Below are 26356 nucleotides of genomic sequence, written 5' to 3' on the forward strand. Positions count from 1 at the left end.
GATTGTGATTGGATAATCCAATTTTGATTATTTTGGCATCAGAACATAGTTTTGACTCCCCCCCCACCCCCTCCCCCCGTTAGCCATGCAAAAAATATATATATGACTGCCATTTTCCAAAATGGCTGCCGGCGAAAGACATTTTATGTGTTTTTTTACCTGTATTGTGATTGGATAATCCAAATGTTTTCTGAGGGTGTACTGTAAAAAGGTTGCGCAGAATGCGCACCATTGAGCTAAGGGACTAACGGGACACAGGTGGAGAAATAAAACTAATCAGAAGGTAATGAGACAAGACAGGAAACGTTACAACAAAATAAAACGAACACAACAGTAAAGTAAAAACTAAGTAACCACTTAAAACAGGACAAACAAACACATTACAAAACAGTACTGTACTGTTATTGTACAGCGCTGTACTTTACTCTACTGTACTGTTCTGTTATTGTACAGCACAGTACTATACTGTTTTGCTATTGTACAGCACAGCACAGTGCTGTACTGTATTGTTATTGAACAGCACTGTACTGTACTGTATTGTGTTGTTGTTGGTTACCAGTTCACGATTTAGTGAAGAATCTAGGCCCTGAAAAATCCATTGGCATCCTTTCTTTCACACTTTCACTGGATGTGATGTCGTGTCAACCTTTCGTGGGAAAAGGCAAAAAGACAGAAACCCGGTAAGTGTGGCCTGAAGTGTCTCATGTCTTCCAGAAGCTCAGTCAATACCCACCAGTAACAGTGCATGACAAGAACAGCACTGGTGATGGGGTTGATGATGCAAGATTTTACCTGTTTGCATGGAAGCAGAGGTCCTATGATGCCATTCCACCTACAAGGGCATCTCTTGCACATCATGTGAAGCATGCCACTTATCAAGTTGCCCCTGTCTGAAGCCAGGTAACTGTATGTCAAATGTCATACAGAGAGCCCTGCCAGCTGGGGATGGCGAGCAGAAGATGACATTTGGCAAGTAGCGTGGATGACAATTGCCCAGATTTGTGAACAACTGACAAAAGCCGGTGCAAGATTGAACGTCGTGGTAGATGCAAGTGCTACCGCTTTGGCGTTCAGTGCACACAGCTGAGTGCCTGCAAATGTGACGATTAGAACAATTTGTGATCCAGACATTGGGGGGGGGGGGGGCGGCCCATATGTTGATACCAAAATAATCAAAATCCAATCACAATCCAGGTCAAAATACACATTTTTTTGCGTGGCTAACGGGCTTTTCTGAAAAAGTAGGTCCTAGGCATTGTTCATGCCAAATTTGGCGCTTGTATCACAAAGTGAACTATTGTAACATAAAAATGGACTTAGTGGCCCGCACTAACAGAGGACACGTCCGACTATCTTCTGGCGAGGAAAAACAGCAGTCCATATATACGTAAGTCCATGATTTGCAGCATGGCGTGCAGAGATTTATTTTCAAGTCTTTATTATGCCTTTGCTATGTTCTACCGACAGCCCTTGCGCTGTTCCACACTGTATTTATAGACACATTGTTCCTCCATGACAGGGTCCCAATGCATAATAAAACACAGTAAATGGATCCCTGCTATGTTTAGTTGTGCTGACCTCCATCAGGAGGCGACCGCAACATTGGAAAGGAGAAATCGTACTGTGTGTGTGTGTGTGTGTGTGTGTGTGTGTGTGTGTGTGTGTGTGTGTGTGTGTGTGTGTGTGTGTGTGTGTGTGTGTGTGTGTGTGTGTGTGTGTGTGTGTGTGTGTGTGTGTGTGTGTGTGTGTGTGTGTGTGTGGTGGAAAAAGTACTCAATTGCTTTACTTAAGTAAAAGTACCAATACTGCAATGTAGAAGTACTCCGTTACAAGTAAAAGTCCGTAATTCAAAATGTACTTGAGTAAAAGGGCAAAAGTATTGGCATCAAAATGTACTTAAAGTACCAAAAGTAAAAGTACTAAAATATTTGAAAATAGCCGGTCTACAAGCTTACAACGCGTCGCGATGCGACGCGTTGTGAGCTTGTAGATCGGCTAATTTCAATAGATACATACATACAGGGTAGAACGCGACTGTATACTGTCTTGAACGTGAAATACAGTACTTTGTTGTACTTTGTTTGTGGGTCAATAAAAACAATCTTGTCTTATGATGAGACACCATCTTCTGATTATGTTCTGTGTATTGGAAAGCGTACCGTGGATTGCCCTTGATATTTGGAAATAAGTATTTGTTTTTCACGATGAGGGGGGGCTACACTGCTTCTTTTAACCCATTAAAACCTGAGGCCGATTCTACAAAGGCCTTCTAAATCGGTAGTTCTCAAACTTTCGTTCTCAAACATTTTCTAAAATGTTCAAAAATAGCAGATGTACAAGCTCACAGTGAGCTTTTAGCTGCTGTTTTCGAATAGCCAACATACATGTGGATAAAGGTTTTTTTTTGACACAGTTTCAATTTTTGTATTTAGATTTTTATTAACACGAGAACAATGGCTTCCATTATAGCATGCTGACTTTCCAGGAATAAAAAGACAAAAAGTGTACCGTATTATAATGAACGTGAGGACCAATTATATGAAGATTCAGGTTCAGTACTCGAGTAAATGTACTTAGTTCCTTTCCAGCACTGTTTACAACATCTCTGTCTGCAACGGCCCCCCAGGGGTCCTCTGTCCGCTCTGCAGCAGAGCCCTCCTTGCCAGCCAGTCGCCTTGAGCCTGATTTATGCTTTGAAAATGGCCAGTCTACGAGCTCACAGTGTCCATGTGCGTGTTGCATTGCGATGCCTTGTGTGAGCTTGTAGATCTGCTATATTTTGGCGAGCGACAGACACCACCTCTATCTCAACTAAGCTAAACCATAGGCCTTTTTTCTCTAGGTCACAAGTCCCTGTGGCCCTCAAAGTGTGTGCAAATCTTTGAATATATATATTTTTTAAAGCCAACATTCGTAACTCAAATCTTTGCTTCTGGGGGTCACTGGAACAAAATATTTTGAGATTTTTTTGAAAAATCTTGAACATTACTGCAGCGATTTTGAACACTAATCTTTGCTTCTGGGGTCCCTCCCTAGTGCAAAATATTTTGAAATGGGGGGGGGGGGGGGTCCATAACCAAATGCATAACATATCATGGGGGGTCCTTGACATGAAAACGTTTGAGAAGCACTAAGCACTGTGTGTATAGCACACTGCTATACACACACTGCTACAGACACGCTCCATCCAGTTCAATCTGATTCGGCTCGTATCAATCAAGGCTCATGCACCATGCACCACCATCCTACCACCAAGCTGTTTATAAATGTGCAGGATGTTTGCCGGCATCACTAAAGCCCCGGAAACGTGGGAACGCAAAGAACAAATGTCATTACCTGTGTTTGTGTTGCAGGTCTTTGAAGTTTTCTCTTGTCCCTCCTGGGCTTTAAATATTAACTTGAGCAAACGCAGTGGCAGCGCCGCCGTGTCGTTCTAAATATAACTGCTTGACAAGGAGCCGTAACAGTGGATACCCTCTTACTTTGAAGAATTCCAATTACTGTCACTGCTGCTGCCTCTTGTGTGTGTGTGTGTGTGTGTGTGTGTGTGTGTGTGTGTGTGTGTGTGTGTGTGTGTGTGTGTGTGTGTGTGTGTGTGTGTGTGTGTGTGTGTGTGTGTGTGTGTGTGTGTGTGTGTGTGTGTGTGTGTGTGTGTGTGTGTGTGTGTATATTGTCTCTGTCGGGGGTGGAAACCTCACATGTCCAAAACAGTTACTTGTCAGGATTAAAATTCAAAAAGTAGCAGATCTACAAGCTCAAAGCTTGTAGATCTGATGCTTTTGTGTGATGCTGTAGTATGATCAATAGGGTGTTAATTTACGAAAAAACGCAAAAAGTTTAAATATGGAGATACCGGTAAAGGTGACTCTCCACCAACAGACTAGTTCAGACTGCAACAGACTGGTATTCGGTTGGCAAAAGTTGGCATTTAGTCTGTCAGCCGACGTGCCCATTGATGTGCTAATGCATTATAACTTTCAGCCTAGCCTGCCACGGACCCCCCTAACCGACTGAACAACGCTTCCACGACGCGTCGGGCCAAAATCGGTGCGGTGGAAAGCTGCCTTAATAGGTTTCTGCCGAACGGCAACGATATGTGTAAATGTACATGAGAGTGTGCACATGAGACAGAATTAAACACTGTGTGTGTGTGTGTGTGTGTGTGTGTGTGTGTGTGTGTGTGTGTGTGTGTGTGTGTGTGTGTGTGTGTGTGTGTGTGTGTGTGTGTGTGTGTGTGTGTGTGTGTGTGTGTGTGTGTGTGTGTGTGTAGGTGCTTGTTAACAATATAACAAATGTGTATTCAGAGGTAATGTACCCAAAGATAGCTGTTGTATTTTCAGCAACAGCAATGGAACCTCTAATCTCCACAGAGCTAACCACTGCAATATAGAAACTACAGCACAACAATAGGGCTTTTTAAATATATGCATTATATGTTCAGCTATGTATGACGCAACTTTCACTCTCTTCTCATATTTCACTTTTATGCCACCAATAAGTTGAGGACCTCGTGGCCTGAAGGATATTCTGTTTTGCGTCATAATGCAGGTACTGTAGCGCATTGGTTCTCAAAGTGGTCCCAGGGGTCCTGGGGGGCAGGTGGGGTCCCCAGCAAAAGTAGTTAATGTAGCATCACAATCACCTCTGTATCCATGTATACTGTATGTTGGCAGATGCAGTCAATTACAGACCCCAAAAACATGTCAGCTGGAGAGAATTACATAAACACCATATTATTTATGTGTATCATGTGTTAGTGACGAGGAGCATCCGTTAAACATGCTCTCTATTTCAGAATACCCGTTTTCTACAGCAGTGGTTCTCAAACCTTTTAGTGCAACTAGATATATATTTGGCCGCGACAAAAAAAACTAAATCAAGTTTCCTTGACCTCTGCAGAAGATTGGAAAGAGAGCCAGTACAGTGCTATTGTGTTGCTCTATAAAGCCTGTGTAATGAACCCAATATTACAAACTTATTATACATAAGAGCTCTTCATGCCGGTGCACTGTGTAATGCCAAGTGCCATGGGTCAGCCCAATTGTCGTTAACTTCATGAATTGTGACTCCAGCATAATAACCCATTAAGACCGGGAACGCATCTGTGTCACTTTAAGATTCAAAAATAGCCGATCTACAAGCTCATAGCGCGGCACTCTGCCGCGCTATGAGCTTGTAGATCTGCCATTTTTTTTAAATCGTGAAAATATGTGAAAATCTTTGAATGTATATATTTTTAAAGCGAACATCCTTGCTTCTGGGGGGTCCCTGGAACTAAGTATTTTTAGATGGGGGTCCGCGGCCAAATACATATGATTTTAGGTGGTCCTTGACATGAAAAAAGTTTTAAGAACCACTGATATATAGCAACATAAGTTTTCTTTTTAAAAACTGTTAGATATTTAGAAGACATTTGTAGAATCCCCCAGAACCAAAGATTTGAGTTACAAATGTTCGCTTTAGAAATATACATATATATATTCAAAGATTTGAACAGATTTTCAAGATTTTTCAAAAATAGCAGATCTACAAGCTCATAGCGTGAGCTTGTAGATCTGCTATTTTTGAATAGTCCAAAGAAATCTTAAAATGACATAGAGATGCGTTCCTGGTCTTAATGGGATAATTTAGACTCGAGGCTTCAACAAGCAAGTGACAGCGCACCAAATTATTTGCTATAGTGCCACCAAGCTTGCAGCGGGAAAATATAGATCATCTGCTATGGCTACAGCTGTAGCATCCCGTCCTTCTCATTTCTTATAGGCTCCTCCGCCTCAAATGTTTTTTTTTTTTGTTCAGAGACAGATGTTTATGGCCTGGTTAAACTTAGCTGTGGCTAAATCACCCTGGCCTGCATGCAGCCATGCAGTTCACACAATGCAGTGCCTTATTTTCCCCCCTTGATCCAATCCAGGGAGCGCCTCGATTGCCGCCCGGAATATATCATCCTTTACACAAAAGAGCCAATCTGGATTCAATTACAAAACCTGGCGGTAAGCACAATTTATATCCCCAACCCTCCGGCTGGGAAGATGGACGAGGTCACCACACACTTTGTAATTAACGGTTAACCCTGATTGCTCTTTGGATTGGGAGCCGTGGCTAACCACAGGCAGGAGGTGTGATTTACAGTAAACGGACCTCTCTGTCTGCGGGCTGCTGGAGGTTCCGTACGCCAGTGCGTTTTTCATGTCAAGGACCCCCCAAAATCATATGTATTTCGCTGCGGACCCCCATCTGAAAAGTATTTTGTGCTAGGGACCTTCAGAAGATTTGAGTTAAAAAATGTTTGCTTCAAAAACAAATATATATATATATATGTATTTCCATATTTTATAACTTTTAGTGTTAAATTAACGGCCTACTTGATCATACTACAGCGTCACACGAGAGCATCAAAAGTAGCAGATCTGCAATCTCAAGCACTGCGTTTCGAGCTTTTGCTACTTTTGCTACTTTTGCTACTTTTAATACTTTTAATACTGAAAAGTAACTGTTTTGGACACATGAGTTTTCCACCTGACAGAGACGACGTGTAAGTCATTACACCAGCATTAGAAGGACTGTTAGCTGACAGAGCTGCATACAAGGATGTCTGGCACACGAAGTGCATTTGTTTGTGTGCGGTCTGTGTGCATGCATGCTTGTGTGTGTGCGCACGTGCGTGTGAGTGTGTGTGGGGTGGTGGGGGGCGGGGGGGGGGGGGTTATTCACTGACGACAAACACTTGGAACTCATCCCAAATCCATGAAGAATGGATTTGGAAGTCACTTTCAAAAGCTCACATTAAATCATCTTTCAAAGATGATTTTAGATGACTGAAGATCAGAGAGATGCTGCTGGGACAAACTCAGTTTGACACATGCTAATTAGCACTTTGGAAGACTTTGTATTTGTTGCTGTCTCCTCCTTGTCGGTACATCTCAATGTGATCGAAACTGATCAATTTTGCTTTGGAAATATTATATCTCCAATGGGAGACATAATATAATATTGGGGTACTCAGGAAACATAAAGGTACACATGAGGAAAATGAGATACCAACTGATTTCAAAGTATATGAGATTTTAGTACTCGAGTACAATGAGGTAGACTTACATGCACTACACAATACAATGCAATGGAACGTCCTGTCTGACCCATTCCCAGCACATGACCCATGCCCAGCGCTGCGCTATGAGCTTGTTTGTATATCTGCTATTTTTGAATAGCCACATAAATCTAAAAATGACACAAATTCTTACCCAGTCTAAATGGATTAAGACATACATTTTCCAACATAGCTACACACTAACTGGTGGTACTGTGGTTACAAGGACATACGCACACACAATTTAGAGTTCTCTAAATGAAATACGCACAACTCACTTTAGATATTGAGAATTCCTTAACATTAGCCAGGTTATAGGTTTACTGGATTACAAGACTTTGGGAAATATACCCTCCTGACCTGAAGGGAAGCAATTATAACCCTCACAAAGCAAACGCACATTTGTGCGCACATTTATGTACAGTATGTGGGATCGCACTGTGCATTTGTATGTGTTCTTTATCTGTCTTTACTGTTTATTTGATTTATTTTGACAGTTTGGTCAAACTGAACTTTCATCATTTGTCAGATGCGACTTAAATTAAACATCAAAATCACCCTAACAATATTTTCAAATCCCTTTTGATCCTTATCTACTTTGGACTGAGACGTCCCCTAATCCTGTTCTTAACCTGTGTGTGTGTGTGTGTGTGTGTGTGTGTGTGTGTGTGTGTGTGTGTGTGTGTGTGTGTGTGTGTGTGTGTGTGTGTGTGTGTGTGTGTGTGTGTGTGTGTGTGTGTGTGTGTGTGTGTGTGTGGGGGGGGGTCATTGAAAAAGTCCCCCCAGCTTTATTCACTGATCATATGGGCAGTGATGGAAGAAGAACTCACATCTTCTTCACGTACTTCTTCAAGTACTCATTATGCAGGTCCCATTTCACAAGTGTTCCAATCCTCTGAAAATAGCAGATCTACAAGCTCACAACACGTCGCAAAGCGACGCGTTGTGAGCTTATAGATCGGCCATTTTCAAATTGCCATAGGTCTGAAGTGGTTTTGTAATAATAATCAAAATCTTCAAAGTAACTTGTAACTAAAGTTTTCCAAATAGTTTTAGTGGAGTAAAAGTACAATATTTAACTTTGTGATGTAGTGGAGTTGAAGTACATTTTTTGAAAATTGGAAGTACTCCATTAAAGTAAAAAATACCTCAAAACTTTACATAATTACGGTACTTGAGTAAATGTACTTAGTTACTTTCCAGTTTCCACCACTACAGTATGTCCATCCATACCGTTGGAACACATCAAAGCTTGTCTTTAAATTATGTTGGAAGTATAGTGACAAATTGTAGACGACGGAATATCAGAGAGACACTGGGGGGCAACTCGTTTACGAGTTTACGCTAATTAGCACTTTGGAAGACTTTGAAAATGTACCAAGAAGGAGGAGACGGCAACAATCGTTTTGTTTTGTGTTTTTTTTCTCGTAAATGAACACCCTGCTTGATCATACTAAACAGCGTCACACAAAAGTAGAAGATCAATGTTCGAGCTGCGTTTTGAGCTTGTAGATCTGCTACTTCTGCTGCTTTTGAATTTGAATCCTGAAAAGTAACAGTTTTGCACATGAGGTTTCCACCCGACAGAGACGAAATACAATTTGATCCAAAACCGATCAATGTTTCCTCCCCATTTAGTGTTGGATAGAGTTAAATGATTAATGAATTAACTAATTAATTGGTGTGTGTGTGTGTGTGTGTGTGTGTGTGTGTGTGTGTGTGTGTGTGTGTGTGCGTGTGCGTGCGTGTGCGTGTGTGTGTGTGTACTGTTAGGTCCAGCAGCTCTGTGCCCGTATGATCGTAGCACAGCCAGAGGTTATACAAGTTCACTGGATTATAAGACTTTGGGGAATATACCCTCCTGAAGGGAAGCAATTATAACACTCACAGAGCAAACACACACACACGCTCGTGTGTGCGTGCTTGCAGGCACATGCGTTCGTATTTTTGTTCTTCATCTTTGATGTTTTTTTTTTTATTATTTATTTATTTTTGACAGTTTGGTCAAATTGAAATTTCACTTGTCAGATGTAACTTGAATTAAATATCAAAATCATTTTTATTTTTCAAATCCCTTTTGATCCTGATCTACTTACTTTGAACTGAGGTGCTCTCCCTCTATAATCCTGGTCTTAACCACGGCGAACTGAGAACATCGAGTTACTTTGGTGAAGGTGTAACAAGGTCAGCATGCAGCAGGAAGGATGCATCATTTTGACTTGGATGATCCCCACTGAGTTTGGTTGACCCAGTATCCTTTCCTCTAGCGCCACCCTCAGGCCTACCTAACGTTCCCATGTGCACAGACACACACCATATCTCAACATTCTAACGCAGGCGTCTTCAACAGGCGGTCCGGGACCCCTAGGGGGCCCTCAGAGTTACTACAGGGGCGCCTATCAGACAAAATCTTTGTGTGATAGGATCATGTTTTTCTCTTTAACCTCTTGAACCATTGCATCCCTATTCTGAGGAGAACTTTAGCCAAAAATAGCAGATCTACAAGCTCCCAACACCAGGCTATTTTCAGCAAAGAAGTGTGGTTTAGAGGGGGAAAAAGAGCAGACTAAGTGCAGAGTGAAATGTTTAAAGTGTTTAAATGTCTGAAAAAAAGCTTATTAACATGAATCCAAAATACACTGATGATCGTGCTGTCAAACAATGAAACTATATGGAATCTATGAATGTAGTATGCAACATTATTTTATATAATATGTAGTGGGGGTCCCTGCCTCATCTCTGTCTCAGCTATGGGGTCCGTGACCTGAAAAGCGTTGAGGACCCCTGTCCTATTGGGCAGATTGCACATGACACTTGCTGCTTGCCTTCCTGTTCCCTGGAGGAAGAAACTGTACTATTTGTGTGACCACATGACCTTTGCTGTAACGCCACCCTCAAGGCCAAAATGTCAACAACTGCACACAAGATATCTCACAGCAGGATGAACCCTGCTGATTTGTTTTGTTTTTCTTTCCCTATGGCCTTTCTGAGGGGCTTTTAGACTGTTAGTCTTGTTTATAATCAGATAATTGTAAACGTATTCCAAATAAAATGTCACCCTCCAAAGGCTAACGTACAGTAAGCACACTTTGTCACGCAACCCTTTTGATAAATGTCACTTGACTCAAAAATATGTTTTTGGTCGGGTGACGGTAGAATAAATCAAGCTCGGGGGGGGGGGGGGGGGGCTAAGCTTAGGGCACAATGGACCTAAATAAAGGTAAATGTACTGTAGTAGTTTCAAAAAAAAAAAGGGATTATTTTCCCACCTTTGTTTTTGCCTCTGGGGGCACCACCTCATTTTTTGTGTAGAAACCAGAACTCTACACTTCCTCCCGGGTGCATCTGTGTTTATTCCTACTAACAACAACACTACATGTTTAGGGCAGTGGTGCTGACAGATTCTGCTGTTAGCAGAATCTGTCTTGAGAGATCTTGAGTGATTACTGTTGCGGTAACATGAGTAATGAATGACTATGTCTTTATTTGTATGTTTTAGTTAGTAGCAAACACATTCACATTACTGTCAGTGTAGCACCAGCCACGGTGCAGCCACGATTTGGTGGATTGGCTCATAGGAGGCTGTCCTTGACCCCTGGGTTAGGGTTAGGGTTAGGGTTATTGTGTCCATGTTTGGTAACATGGACACAATTTTCTCATACCATAATTTTATACCAGGGGGATCCTCATCTAACCATTTTTGCAGAATTGAAAGCCGTGCGGCATACAAAGCTATTCCTAAGATGTATCTATACCCGCTTTCGTAATGCGAATCCAAGCCCAGTATACAGTGAAGGATACTCGGAGAAGTCGTTCTACGTGACCCTCACTGGTCTACCGGTACTGTCCAGGGTTGCACTTGCAGCCTACAGTAAGCTAATTGTTTAACCACAACATTCGCCGGAAATGGAATAACAAATCTAAGGTTCACAACGCGCCTTCCATGTTTATTCTACTTCTGTGCTTTGCCATAGAAGATGAATCTAGAGTAAGGACCGTGCTGTATCCAGCTGGGCCAGTACTACAGTACAGTACACCTATCTATGGTCCAACTCTAGTCTCAGCTGGTCTCCTGAAGCAGAGTGCCTTTCACCAGTTTGAAACTTCATCCATTCTTGCATTGAGCCAGACCTTTCTTTACCTTTTATAGTTGTGGTGCCTTGTGAGCTCTGCCAGCACTGTTACAAGGACCTGAAAGGACCCGAAACGACATCCAATCCATGTGTTTTTTTGGAGTATGCTAAGAGGAACAACAACATCGGCAATAGGGAGTGGATCGCCGTTACGCACAACTGACCCATCCATCTTATGTAATCAGTGCCAGCGATGGGAGGGTCTGATAAACAAATCGAGAGAGAGAGATATGCATGAGCAGAAAGACAAACAAAGCAATCTGATCATCTTTTTTTTTACTTAATGACCCTGACGTTGTTGGCTATTATTTTGTTGACTTTAGCTGTAATCCCTCAGTGGTTAGAATCATTCATAAATTGTATTTTGTAGCATCATAGGCCAATCTTTTGAGTGCACAGATTCTCTAAATTGTGTGAGGAGGACACTACTGGCCTCAGCAGTTTACTACTGGCTTCACCACTGATGTGAAATTAATGTATTATTAGATTTTTGAAACACTGGTTTTGAATTTTTCAGAGGCTATTGCATGGTTGAATAAATGAAATGCATTTACCACATGAACCCTAGCACCCCCATTCTAAGGCAAACATTTAATTACCAATCTACAAGAGCTTGTAGATCAGCTATTTTTGGCAAAGACACTTGGTGTAGAGGGAAAATAAGAGGGTGGCCTATAGACAAATGTCAGGCTTAACCACCTGACAAATTTTAGGAGGTGACCTAGCAATCTTCCCCAACTATTACTATTTCAATAAGGGAAAGATCAATTAGACTCTGTTAACATTCAACATATAAGATTAGCTTTTAATAGGGAGAACCCCCCTGAAGTCTAGACGCTGGTGGTGGCAGTGCAGATGAACCTCCTTCCTTCTCAACTGTAGACAATTGTGACTTTAAGGTGGAGTTGGGCATGGGGGTGGGTTACTCGTCGCTTGCTGAAAAGAGAATGACAGGAGCAGAGGCAGTGATATTTATAGACAGAGTCCAATCGCCTGATTGGCTGACTGCAGATTGTCTGGCTGCAGATTGGCAATTGGCTAGAAGCGCACACACACTTCAAGCTGTGAATGAAAGGATGTTTGTGGAGCTTCCCCAGAGATCTTCCTTATTGAACTTACGCTTAGATCCGGTGGTCCGGTGCGTCACAGGAACGGGACACAACAGCAGCGAAAAGGGAGAGGACACTGGAGCAACTCGGGACACTTAAGCCTTTATTATTAGCAAACCCTTACCAGCACCTTTACTAATAAAAAAGGCTTAAATGTCCGAGATGATCCGTTGTCCTCTCCTTATTTTACAATCATATCATATCATAGCTAAGAACAAACAGTCAAAAAGTTTGAGAACCCCTGCTGTAGATCGTACGGTACAAAGCCACTGGTAGGAATCCAGAGGTCGACATGATGCAAGGTCTTGATTGTGATTGTAACCCAGGATGTGGTAATTATGTGGAACAAACTGTCACAAACAAACTCACACATAATCCTACACTCCAAAGCAACAACAGCAGCAGCAGCAGTAAACGTATGTTTTCTCATGCCAGAAAAGCTCCCTTGAATTGAATTGCTTTTCCGATCACCTCTCACAGAGATAAATCTGGGGTATGCTTATTATTCTTTTTAACACTGTTTGCATAATATGCTGTATAAGATGCCTTGATTTCTTGGTATGGCTCAAGTTTTCCCTCGTGGGGATTATAGTGTTGCATAGCCAGGTGTCTATAAGCACTATCTCCAGCCTACAGGTTGAATGAAACCGTTGTATCTCTTTTCTTTGTTCCTGTACCTATCCTGTGTTTCATACTGCGGTACTGCCATGACAACGTGTAGGATCAACAAAGTCTGTGTGTCTGTCTGTAGGCCTGTCACAATGATTACATAATCGCCTAATCGCAGTTAATTGAGATAATCACAATTATTTTGCATAATCGTTTTCATGTTGAAAAATCACTTTGTGATTCATTGTAAGCTTTTAGATCAGCTATTTCTGCTATTTTGTTTTATTTTTTTAAATGTAAAATGATTACATTTTGTGAGTAATTAATTTTATTTGTCATATCTATCTTCCTAGTGCATTTTTTTTATTATGAAGCCAAAAACACAATTAAATCATTATTTGTATAACAATGAACAACTTAAATGTTTTAATCGTGACAGCCCTATCTGTCTGTCTGTCTGTCTGTCTATCTGTCTGTCTGTCTGTCTGTCTGTCTGTCTGTCTGTCTGTCTGTCGGTCTAGCCTGGGATCAATACCATTTTCCGTTTTATGATCTGGTCTGGAGCGGAAATAACTTAACGTCACCAGGTGGCCGGAACCCACGGCCGGAACCAAGCATGTCGTGCACCTCCAAAATGATTCCCCTAGTTATTTTATTTTTTTGTCTTGTATAATCGTTTCATTTATTCCTCCGTGGGGGAAGGCCATGGTGACGCCGAGGGTTACTGTCCGTCTATCAATAAATGTTCTCTTTCTTCTCTCTCCCTCTCCTCCACCAGGTTCTACTGGGACCTGACCATGCTGCTACTGATGGTGGGGAACCTCATCATCATCCCGGTGGGCATCACCTTCTTCAAGGACGAGCACACGCCGCCCTGGATCGTCTTCAACGTGGTCTCCGACACCTTCTTCCTCATGGACCTGGTGCTCAACTTCCGCACGGGCATCGTCAAGGAGGACAACACGGAGATCATCCTGGACCCGCAGCAGATCAAGATCAAGTACCTGCGCAGCTGGTTCGTGGTGGACTTCATCTCCTCCATCCCGGTGGACTACATCTTCCTCATCGTGGAGACGCGCATCGACTCGGACTTCTATAAGACGGCGCGCGCCCTGCGCATCGTGCGCTTCACCAAGATCCTCAGCCTGCTCCGGCTGCTCAGGCTGTCCAGGCTCATACGCTACATCCACCAGTGGGAAGAGGTAGGGAGCCGCGAGAGAGAGGTCTATCCACGTTGAACTTAAAGGGGTAGTTCACCCAACACATTTCTCATTCTATGTCAATTACACACCCCATGAAGCCTTGAATTCATGGAGATTTTTTTAGTTTTTTGTCGCATTCCTTAGCCAATAATTTGATAACCGGCGGGGTCTTAGGACAAAGAAATCTCCATGGATTCAAGGCTTCATGGGGTGTGTAATTGATTGAAAATAAGATTCTTTTTTGGGGTGAACTACTCCTTTAACAACTTAAACCCTATATTGTTGAGCCGAGTCCCTCAGGGCTCTATGCTAGTGTATTTTCAGTTTTCTGTTATTGTGGGGAAAGCTTTTGCAGAAAATAGCTGATCGACAAGTTCACAACGCGTCGCAGCGCGACGCCTTGTGAGCTTGTCGAGGTGCTATTTTCTGCGAAAGCTTTCCCTATAATAAGGAATGCAAGTGTTTAAGTGGTCAAAGAAATACTGATATAGCCCCATGAAGCCTTGAATTCATGGAGATTGTTTTTGTTTTTGTCGCATTCCTGAGCCAATAATTCAATAGTTGAGTAATTGTTCAGTTAATAGGAGACCGATCTTAACAAGAGCATTTAAAACATTCGCTTTGGGCCAGCGGTTCAGGCACTTAGGCTCAGTGTAGCCTGACAGCGCGTCGCAGGTTCGATCCCGCGACGGCCTTTGCTGAATGTCACTCCCCATCTCTCTCTCTACACCCCCCCCCCCTGTAGATTCTCTGTTTTCGCAGAATGTTCCCCTATTATTATGACCAGAAAAGGGATGCTAGGGTACATGTCGTTAATGTGAACATGCTGTGGGTGTCGTCTTATATGTTGCCATAGTATTGATCTTGTGTATGATTACCAATATTGTCGCAGTGTGCGCTGTTTAACCAGTGGTGGGGCCTTGCCTGCATTGCTGCAGTTTGTGATGGAATGTTACAGTACAGTACCGTGGTCCTCCTAGTGCAGTCACTGAGTTACAGCAAGAGGGAGTTAAAGAGAGAGAGTGGAACAGTGATGTATTCACAACACAGTGTGTCGGGACCAAAATCAGAAGGGACGTATAGCCAGAGAACAGGGTGAGGAGAAAAAAAAACAAGTTATATAATATTGACAATATTTAGCAAACCAAACACACACTTACAGGCCTCTAAACAGGTCTTGCTCAAGGGTACTTTGTCGCTGTTGGCAAGCACCCTAATACCACTCACTCCAGATGCCAGCTCACAGCTAGGATGAGGCCCTGCTGTCAAGTAATGGGGATAAAAGACAACAATCCCCAGGTTATTAGTCAGCATCTCTCTGCGTCTAAGCCAAGCTATCATCTTAACAGATTGTTCTTTCTATCTGTCTGTCATTATTTAATGGCTGAATGTCCCAGAAGGGAATTGTTATTTTTATGTTATTCTATTCTTTTATGAATGGGACTGTTAGCCCCTGTCTGTGTCTGTGTCTACATTTAGAGGCAACTTTATTGGCCAATCTAGACTGACTCGTCCAAGGTCGAAAGATTAATACAAAGTAATTTTGCGAGGTGAATTTCCCCTTTACGTTTTTGACATCAGACATTTGATTATAGCCATGAGGCAGTGCTGCCACCCAGAGCTCTCACTTAACCAGCCGCTCCGCTTTTCACAGGGTTTGTCGAAGCCACTCACTCAGCTCGCTAGGCTGGCGGGGCGGAGGTGGGCGTGCTCGCTTGAAAAGCCCGACTCTGCATGGCCAATTTGGCGGCATTTGATTGCAAATCAAAACCATAACATTAAGCCCACTGGGACTCTTGAAAAGGTACTGCCTTTCAAAGGCCAGTGGCAGACAGCTGGAGAGCCAGGCCGGCGCATATAACACTCCTTCCTTTTAGAGTCGCAAAACACATCAGTGTGGCGTCGTGAATCATGCAAGGGCCTCTGTGATGCCGTTTCCACAGAGAGGGAAAAGTTCAAATAAAGTAATGGGGGAGGAAAATGTCCACACACCACCTAGCTCTCTTCCTTCATGTGCCGTCACTCTGTAGTGTGGATGCTGCTGTACTTCTGAAGGGAGGGATCTGAGCACTCAATTCACTTCATCCTTCAATTGAATAGAGGGGAGAGCAAAGCAGAGCTCTTGCAGATTTGTGCTGTGCGGACAAGAGGATGGGGAAGGAAAGGAATGGAGGCAGAAAGAAAGAAAGAAAGAATCCTTTCTTGAAGGAAGGAAGGGAGGAGGGAAGAAAGGGAGGGAGGGATGGGGGGGCATATTACAAAGACATGCAAGGTCATTTAATGACTTTTACAGAATGCAGCGAAACCAAACAAGAGGGAGTTATGCACCTAGTATTTGAATCCTGTGTGTGTGTGTGTGTGTGTGTGTGTGTGTGTGTGTGTGTGTGTGTGTGTGTGTGTGTGTGTGTGTGTGTGTGTGTGTGTGTGTGTGTGTGTGTGTGTGTGTGTGTGTGTGTGTGTGTGTGTGTGTGTGTGTGTGTGTGTGTGTGTGTGTGTGTGTGCGTGTGTGCGTGCGCGTGCGTGGCATGCTGATGAGTTCTACTACTAGTCCAGCCCCAAAGAAAGGCCAGTGTTGCCTGGGTGTCAGTCCACTCCAGACTCAACCTAACAGAAATGTTATTATCTATATGTCAATGCAGAACAACTGAGATCTCCATACTCACACCTGCCACTTTGTGACTTGTCCCATTGAAAGCCACACACTGCACATATACAGTAAACCCCCACCCTCCCACCCACCCACCCCCAAATACCGAAGGTACCGTTTGAAGAGTGAGAGAGAGATGGCGTTTCCTGGAATGGAGAGATAAGATCCCTAATGTTGCACACAGTGCTGCAGTGTCAAGTGTAGCTCTCTGCAACTTCTCCAGAATGCCATGCAGACTCAACTGCCTGTCTCCGCAAATGCGGCACAGAGTAATCAGTGGTACCTTTGCTTGAGTACTGTACTTAAGCATATTATTTTGAGTATGGGTTGTTTACTTGAATATTTGTATTTCTGGATACTTGTTCTTTTCATGTCAAGGACCCCCAAATCAATATGTATTTGGCCGCGGGCCCCCATCTGAAAAATGTTTGTGCCAGAGACCGCCATAAGAGAAGATTTGTGTTAAAACATTTAAAAAATACTTAACATGATGGGGGGGGCTCCCTGGCACAAAACCTTTTCAGATTGTGGGGGGGGGGGGTCCGCGGCAAAATAAATATCAATTTGGGGGTCCTTTCCTTGTGTTACGACCCGGCCTAGGGGTCACCAGGTGCAACATAAAAATGGACTCCCTCCTACCCAGTTCCCAAATATAGACAGCCAACACCAGTTTAAAAACACCTTGACATGAAACACCTCGACATGAAAAAGGTTGAGAAGCACTGCTCCGTCTGACAGTAATGAGATGTATTTCCCTGACAACGGTTGGGAAGGCCACAGGGCCCGGAGCACGGCGACCTGAAACGCTGATGTCACTGGAAAACAAAGCAGATTTATTCTTAGTTTGCTCTCATGTCGTCCCCCACACTGTAAACAGTCTTGTGCAAATTAATTTGGTTTGAGAGGTGGCTTCTGTCCTCGAGGTGATAGGACGCAGAAGACTCTGTTCCACACACGGCTCAGTGAAAAAAAAACATTGACTATGGGGGAAAAATATGTCTCTTGGTTCAAACCTTGTGGAAGGATTTGCCGTTGGGATTTACAAAGATATTTTATCTTACCTTTACCCTTAATAAAATGGTAATGAAGATGTTCTAGTAATTCTAGCGCTGGGCGATATCATGGACAGAATCAAATATCACAACATTTGCTCCTCACCACCTATAAGGCACTCCACAACCTGGCTCCCCCCTCCCTGCCTCTCTGACCTCCTCGAGCCACATGTCCCGTCCCGTCCCCTCAGGTCCAGTGACGCCGGCCTCCTGGAGGTCCCCAAGACCAGGCGCCGAACCTGGGGTGACAGGGCCTTCTCTGTAGCTGCCCCCTCCCTCTGGAATGCACTCCCCAAACGCATCAGAGCAGCCCCCTCCCTCCCTACCTTCAAAGCCGCCCTGAAAACCCACCTTTCCGTGTTGACTTTGTATCAACTCTTGTTTTTAGTGTTTTATTGCTTTTATTTCTTATCTTACTAGCTTATCTTAGTTTTTTTCCTAATAAAGTTGTTGTTACTTACCATAATAATGATAATACATTGCACTCTAGGCTAATACATATCTCCTAGCAAACTCCTGGTGATGCACTTGAACTTTGGTCAGTGTTGCCATGTCTGCTTAATATAAGCGACTTTGTGCTTGTTTTTCTGTACAGTCGCAAAATATTCATTGGTAAATATTCATTGGTAGTTGCGGGTTGTGGTTTTTTGTGCTTGTTTCTAAATTGTGGTTGCTTATTTGGGCTTGTTTCCTAATATTGTTCAAACAACATTTTCATATCAAGGATATGCTGTAGCCTCGCATCACAGCACGTTGTGAGCTTGTAGATCTGCTATTTTCAAATAGCCAATATACACTGTACTATACAGTGTGTGTGTGTGCTCATGTGGCCTTTTGCGCTTGTTTTCAATGACCTGGTTTCTTGTTGCTTTCGCAAAATCTGGTAACACTGGTCTATACAGGTTTGCTGTCCGTCTCTGTCTTTAACTAGCCCAGTAAACCACCCCAGTCGCGGAATTAACAATTCATTTTCATTCAGTCTGCTGAATGAAAATGAAATGTGAATTCCGCGACCGGGGTGGATTACCAGGCTAGCCTTAAATGCCAAGCAGCCAAGTCTCCTGTGGAGGCACGTCTGAAGTCTGTCCTGGCCGGGAGTCTCAGATTTTTTTTTTTAGCGGCGAGAGAGCGGATCCTGCTCTATACCTGACTTTGTCCGTGTTCACCGTCAACGTTCTGATTGGTCAGACACGTCAACAAAGTGATTGGTCAAGCTTCACGTGACACGTGGCTATAAACACATTATAAACACATATCGATGACAAAATGTATCAAAGGCGCCGCTACCTTCACACAGGGTGTGATTTTTTACATTATGCACCATAATGCCCAACTTAGGGAATCCAGGTTGAAAGTGGTCGAAAGGTTGCTGTTAAAAAAGACCAAGTCATAAGATGTTTGATAACTCGCATCGCTGTCACACCTCAGAATCATCTTTACTGTCACATTGCAGGTTTACAGGTGTAAAACAGTGGGTGAAATTCATTTTTGTTATTTCCCTAAGGGAATGGGAAGAAGAAGAAGGGGAGGGGGGCAAGGCAAGGGGAAGAAATGGAGAAAGATCAATAAACAAGACATGGCACGTCATGTATACCAGTTAGCTGCACACTTTGTTTTGCCCCGATCCAATCTTTTTTCTCTCTGTGACCGTGTGTGTGTGTTCCGTGTGTGCACGGCTTGTTTTCATAGACCTGGTTGCTTATATTCTCTCACAGAATCTGACAACACTGTTATGATACCATAGCATGGTTGCTTATTTCTCTCGCAGAATCTGGCAACACTGTTATGATACCATAGCATGGGAGGACGAGACCGCTGTTCAGAGTATGGGTCTCCCCATTGGCTTAAAGGACAGCCAATGATCGAAAACATGTAGTGAATATGTTGACTAGTGCTTTGTCTCTTCAGAGACCAGCCGCTTTTTGAGCTAGCTGGTAAAAACAAACAAATTATCTACATATTTACAGATAGTAGCCTACCGTATATCTATCCGGTGCGGTACCTGAGGAAAGACATAAAGGTGTTTGAGCATAGCAGCAGATATTATACTGTACATTGCAAGAATTAGCTTCACGATATTTCCGTGTCCTTAGGAGTTTTTAATATATTTTTTTGTTGCAGAAGAGCCCAGATTTATCAACCAGCCTCTTGTAATAGTGCTGCTTTCATTAAACTAGGTCAGTGGTTCCCGACCTTTTATCCTTGGAGCCCCCCTTCTTACATCACCTGACCCCCCCCCCCCCCCCCCGGAACCCATGCAACCCACTCATGTTTTTCACTCATTTTAACCACTTAAACTAGGTCAGTGGTTCCCAACCCTTTATCATTGGAACATTCTTACATCATCTGACCGCTGCTGCACACAAGCAACCCATGCAACCACTTGTCATTTTAACCTCTTAAGCAAGCCCTATACGCGTATGATGGAGAGCAGTGTTTACTTAAGTAAAAGTGTCAATGCCATCATGTAGAAATACACTGTTAAAGTAAAAGTCCAGTATTCTTTTTTTTTTTTTACAATGTTAGTGTGCTTTCCAATAATGTTACATGTGGGAGTTAGTGCATTTCTTTGTTTTAGTGCAGCGTGTGTATTGGACCACTGCACCTCCAAATCGACGAGGCCTCATGTTTAAAAAGTCATGAAATATTTATTTAAAACATTTAATTGTTTGGGGAAAAAATCTCTGTACCTTCCCTGGCACAAAATCTTTTCAAATTGACATGAAAAAAAAAATATATATATATATATATATTTTAAATTTAGAGTAGCCAATTATTTTTTTTTACCACTTTTTCTCCCCAATTTAGTTGCTATGCCATTTAATTCCTCCCCACACACATTTCTGTGTTGTCGCTGCTGTCGTATCCTACTGACTCACCTGCCAGTGAGGAGCCCCCACCTGGAGGACGTAGAGCCTTCGTCCTACTCCTCCCGCCCAACACTCCCCGCTGACAGGTGCCGCTGCAGCCCGTAGGAGTTACATGCAATGACCAATATCACCCTCCCTGCCTGGCTTCCCTCCCCCTGAAACACGGGCCAAATGTGTTCGTTTAGACGCTCGACAAAGCCGGATGCACCACACGCTGGATTCGAACCCACAACGTCCGTGGTGGTGGGCAGTGACTTTACCTCTGCGCCACCCGAGCTCAACATGACCTTTTTGAGAACCATTGCAGTAGAGAGAGAGAGGAGCCCCACCCCCACCCCCACCACCACCACAACATATTTCATGGGGATAAAAAAAAAACACAAGCGTGACTGACTGAATGCATCATCGTCTCCTCGCGGCAGTTCAGTTGCCTCAACCAGTGAGTTGGATGAGATTAGTCAGCCTGTTTATTAGATCAGGTTTGAAGCAATGAACTAATGACTGACCAATCACACCCCCCCCCCCCCCCCCCCCCGTTCTGCCTGATGGCTGCAGCATCAGGCAACCAAATACACATTCCATTACAACAGTGGCTCGCAACCTTTTCAGGTTGAGAGCAGATCTACAACCTTGTAGATCGGCTATTTTTTTTAATTTTTTTATATGATTTGACAATTTAACAATTTTTGTATTAATTTTGATGCAGTAATGGTCTTTTTTTTGTTGTTGAAGGTATTAAAAAGATCTAAAAAAGTCCTTAAATTGTCACTTCACTGTCATCTGGGGACCAAACACCAAAAACATCATGTGGGGACCCCCCTGGGGGTCCCGACCCACAGGTTGAGAACCACTGCATTACAAGAAATATTTTGGCAGAGGCGTTTCCGAGGAAAGGCATCGGGGTCTAAGGTTTTGCAGCTTTATTGTCACATCACACGATTACTGGTGCAACAGAGTGGTTGAAATAATACTTTGTGCAAGCTCTCAGCATTTACAGTTACAGTAAGAATTAGAATAGGGAAAGCGAGAATAGAGAAGAAAGGAACACAGAACAAGTAACATAACAGGATCGCACAGTCAAATAAAATATACAATCCAATGTACGTAAAGTGCATGATTTAAGAGTTAGCGATGGATAGATGCTGGCACGAGTGACGGCAGATACGCTATTTAAAATAAGCAGCAGGTATGTACTGTATATAAAGTCACATTTCCATGTGCATGGGAAGCGATACAACTTGTGTTTTCTTTAATGTGAGGTGGAAGGGTGTATTACCTTTATTCACATGCATGTGGGATCATTGTGAAGCTTTCACATCTGTGTGTGTGTGTGTGTGTGTGTGTGTGTCTGTGTGTGTGCTGCGGGAGAACAATGAGAGACAGTTGAACAAAGAAAGAGAAAAGATTTGAGGTGCTTTGATACGAGCCGCCAGGCGTCCTGGGACTCGCGGAGGACTTGAGGAACGTGATGGCTTTGATTTCCACCCGGCAATGCTTCATTTAGACTCCAGTGCCACACACAGCTTGTACAGTAGAGCTGCTATTCTTGGCGTATGCGACACCGTCATACGAGACAAAGTATCCACACGTTTCCCCAAGGAGCTTATTGGGGGGGAAAGGGGGCGTGTCAATTATGAGCATCACTTCCTGTTGTCAGTCAAGGAAGGTAAATTAAGGAAAGGACACGGATGTCATTTTCTCTATCCATTCCAGCCGGCAGATATGTCGCACTGGGTGGCAAACTGCAGCCGGGAGTTGGATGGAATGCATCACAGTCAATGAGAGCCAGGTGGACCAGCTTATGAATTGTCACTATTCCTGAGACCTTTGTAAAATACTCTGTTCAGGAAAATAAAATAAGACGTATGACACATCGTTTTCTGCTGTGTTGCTTTTCGATGTGTACACTGCATACTTTTATAGAGGTACAGTATCTAAAGAGCACAAAGCAAGCTTATGAACGTGCCAAAATATCGCGAGACTGTCCATTATTGACCAACCAGCTGTGTAGATGCCTCAATAAAATTATACAGTGTGCACATCGAAAAACAAGGGATTAGAAAACAACTTGCAATATTTCAGAAATTAAAAAGGGTTATATTAGTCTGCCTACTTACCGTACAAGATCTCCCTCCATACAGCTGATTCAAATGAATGATCAATGGCTTATTATCAAGCGCTTAAGTCACTTAACAAGCACCATTTAATCCCCAATGCTGTAGTGGTGGGTGCGTTCATTTCGTTCACGTTCACTTCACGGCAATGATTCGTTCAAATGATTCGTTCACATTCTCGTTCAGTAGCGCTTCCGGTCTCGGTGGTGCACCGTGTGCATCTGATCCCACTGACATGACTGCACAGTCTGCACAGAAACACAGCACTGTCATTCACGATCTAATTGCCCACCTTCTTTGTAATATAATGTGTAGAAGTAATACATTACTACAATATATAATTGAAATCATTTTTATTTGTCAATAATTATTTATAATAATAATTATAAATTTATACAAAGCAGCCCAAGTCAGTACACTCACATGACTATCGATTTCCAACCATGTCATTAACTTCATGAATTGTAGCTGTAGCATACTATTTGCATGAACGAAATCGTGAACGTAACAGTTTCAAGAAGTGAACATGTTCGTTCACATTCACAGCAAAGAACTAGTTCTTATGAAGGAATTGATCATGACCGACCCATCACTACAATGCAGCGATGCAGGTGTCACAGTAGCAACAGCAGCCAGTTAGAATGACACACAGGAGTTATAGGCTACTACAACTATATAAGAGCAATTGTTAAGAGCCATTGATCATTAATTTGAATCAGCTGTGTGGAGGGAGATCTTTTAGGGGAAGTAATAGGCAGACTAAATATGACCCTTTCTGAATTCTGTCAGGTTGCGTGCACACATCATTTTTGGACTGACACGGATCACTCAAATGGTATTGAATGACACGATAATTCACGCAAGGCCTCATGGGACACTAGAAATTCGATCGTGGATAAATCAGGCGTTAACTTTGCCCAAACATATTATGAATAAAGTAAACCAAAGCAGTTGGATTCTAGACTCAGTGACCCAGTATACCTTGGTCAAGGACTGCTCTTTCAGAGATAAGAAAGGCACAAAGAATAGACTTAATGGGCTATTATTGGGTACACAATGAGGCTTTGCCAATAACAGTGACAGGTCCTCAGCACGCCTGAATGTGCCTCTCTGTGATATGAATACCCACTGCGGGTTCCTTTAAAGAAAGCCTATTATACAACAATGTGTAATCCTTCACAAACCCATGGGTATGTCTCAGTAGGAAGCGGAATGGAAGCGGTTTCTTTTCTTTTCTTTTTTTGTGATCTGTGTCCTCTAGGGGCCATTGGTTCTCAAAGTGGGGTCCTTGGGGGTGGGTACCAGGGGGTCCCCAGCAAAATGAGTTAATATAGCCTCACATGGGCTTGTATATCTGCTATTTTTGAAAATGGGTGCAAATCTGTGAATATATACCGTATAGATTTTTTTAAAGCGAAGATTTTTAACTCAAATCTTTGCTTTTGGAGGTCCCTGGCATAAAATGGTTTTGAGATGGGCGTCCGCAGCCAGATACATATCAACGTGGGGGTCCTTGGCACGAAAAGTTTTTAAGAAGCACTGCTCTAGGCCTGTTTAGACAGATTATGGAAGGGTATATTCCATGAGGAGAGGACCATTTCCCTCATCCCAACATATATTCTGACCGCATCAGTGCATACTAGTGGAAATTATCCAACTTTTGGGGATCATCAATACGCTGCCCTGAAGAGATGATGAACTTTGGATTTGAAAAAAAAAATCAAGGTCACAATCAAGGCCATGGTCAAAATGACATTCTCAGGTCATATCTCAGATTATGGACAGATATGGAACTATAGATGTTGGCGAGTCCACTGTTCCAATTGAAATAGCATCTTGAACTTGAAAAATACATTTAAGTCATAGTTGTCTCCACCAGGCCGAAGGCATGGTGGAGAGTATGTTTTCACTTTGTCCTTCCGTGTGTGTGTCCGTCCAGCTTTGTCCGTCCGTGTGTCCGTCCAGCTCCATACATGGGCACATGGTCTGTGAACACCTAACATTGGTCAAGCTTCATGTGACATCACAATATGTAATATAAATAGGTAAGACAGAATGAATCAGGAACAGTTTTACCACCTCGCCTGGCGGAGACCTGTGCACACATTTTCTAGTTCACATACTGTAGGCACAAGCTCAGACTCGAAAGATGTGCATGATACCTCCATGTATTAAAAGATCCAACTTCAGTAGAGAATGCGCAGTCATTCTGACCCAAGCGCATGAACATTTTGGAGACTGTGGGAATTTGCTAGACTGATTTCAGAATAGTGAAATAAAGCCAAATGTTCTATCGACTCTTACACTCTCACACAAAGCCATTTTAGATTACACAGCCTTCTTTTACTTTGTCATATTAAATTAAAGTTAAAAGAAGTTCCAGGCCTGAACTGTGTTTTGATTTTTTTTTGCTTGGGGTCGATCTGTACCAGCACGAGTAGAACTATCGAACAAATACAATAACAGAAGAGAGCTACAAGAATAAACAGGCCCACGGAATTGGCTACAGAACAAGGACAAATAGTCAGGCTGCGTGTTCTAGACCAGTGGTTTTCAACCCTTTTCATATCAAGGTCCATTATTAATTTGGTATTTTACCGGTGGACCACCGCGTATTGACGCTGGTACCATAGGAGAGATTACAGGCAAATGTTGATCAAAATAACAATTATTATTAATTAAGTAATGCAGATGTTTAACAATAATGTAATTCTTGAGAGAGATTTTACACTCTCGAGAGTTAAAGATCTATAAGGGTCCATTTGGTTACCAACTCTCCGTCATTTAGCTGGGGACCACCTGGAACCCCCTCAAGGACCACTGGTGGTCCCCGGACCACTGGTTGAGAACCACTGTTCTAGACTCTTAAGAGCATATAAGACCCAATCAGAACTTCATCACCAAGTTTCAGCAAGGCCACAGTGAACAGTGGGGACCAGGGGGTCCCCACATGATTTTGGGGGGGGTCCCCAGATGATTAGCTGAATGTGCAACATTGTTTTCTCACTCAACAGTAAACAAACCAACTTGCAGTATAAGTGTATGCAGGGTATCTGCACATTTCTAAAGTGACAATTTAAGGACTTTTAAGACCTTTTTAATACCAAATTGGCCAAATTGTCAAATATTAATTACGTAAGAAAGAGGCAAACATTGTGAAAATAGACGATCTGAGCTTGTAGATCAGGTATTTTCACAATATCTATCTGTATAACCGAGTCAAACTAAATGTAATGCCTACAATGCCAAGTGCTTGTCAGGGTGGGTGGTCCCCAGTTCAAATATGATTATTTTTGGGGGTCGTGGCCTGAAAAGTTTGGGAACCCTTGCTCTATTGAGCAAGTGAAGACACTGTGCGGGTTATTCTATTTGATCTAATTAACAACAAATAAGCATGGACATAATTAGGTTTCCTTGCACCGTGGGTGAACAGGCCAACATCAAAATGTAATTTGCAGGCTTCCCAAATATAATTGGCATTATTTCTTCAACTCATAATGCAATTAAGACACATACAAAAAAATATTTCT

The 26356-nt window shown here is 42.8% G+C and overlaps 1 protein-coding gene across 1 annotated transcript in view; it reads left to right on the top strand.

The window, feature by feature from the left end:
* hcn4 (hyperpolarization activated cyclic nucleotide-gated potassium channel 4) overlaps positions 1 to 26356 on the top strand; it is a gene marked incomplete at both ends in the record, with an annotated part of 164557 nt that overhangs the window by 32336 nt on the left and 105865 nt on the right. The window contains one exon of the mRNA XM_084055428.1: positions 13720 to 14143. Within this exon, the coding sequence (XP_083911554.1) occupies positions 13720 to 14143 (424 nt within the window). The remainder of the gene's footprint in view (positions 1 to 13719; positions 14144 to 26356) is intronic.

This window comes from Gymnoscopelus microlampas (genome assembly GCF_963454915.1).
Source record: "Gymnoscopelus microlampas genome assembly, chromosome: 1".
Lineage (NCBI taxonomy): Eukaryota > Metazoa > Chordata > Actinopteri > Myctophiformes > Myctophidae > Gymnoscopelus > Gymnoscopelus microlampas.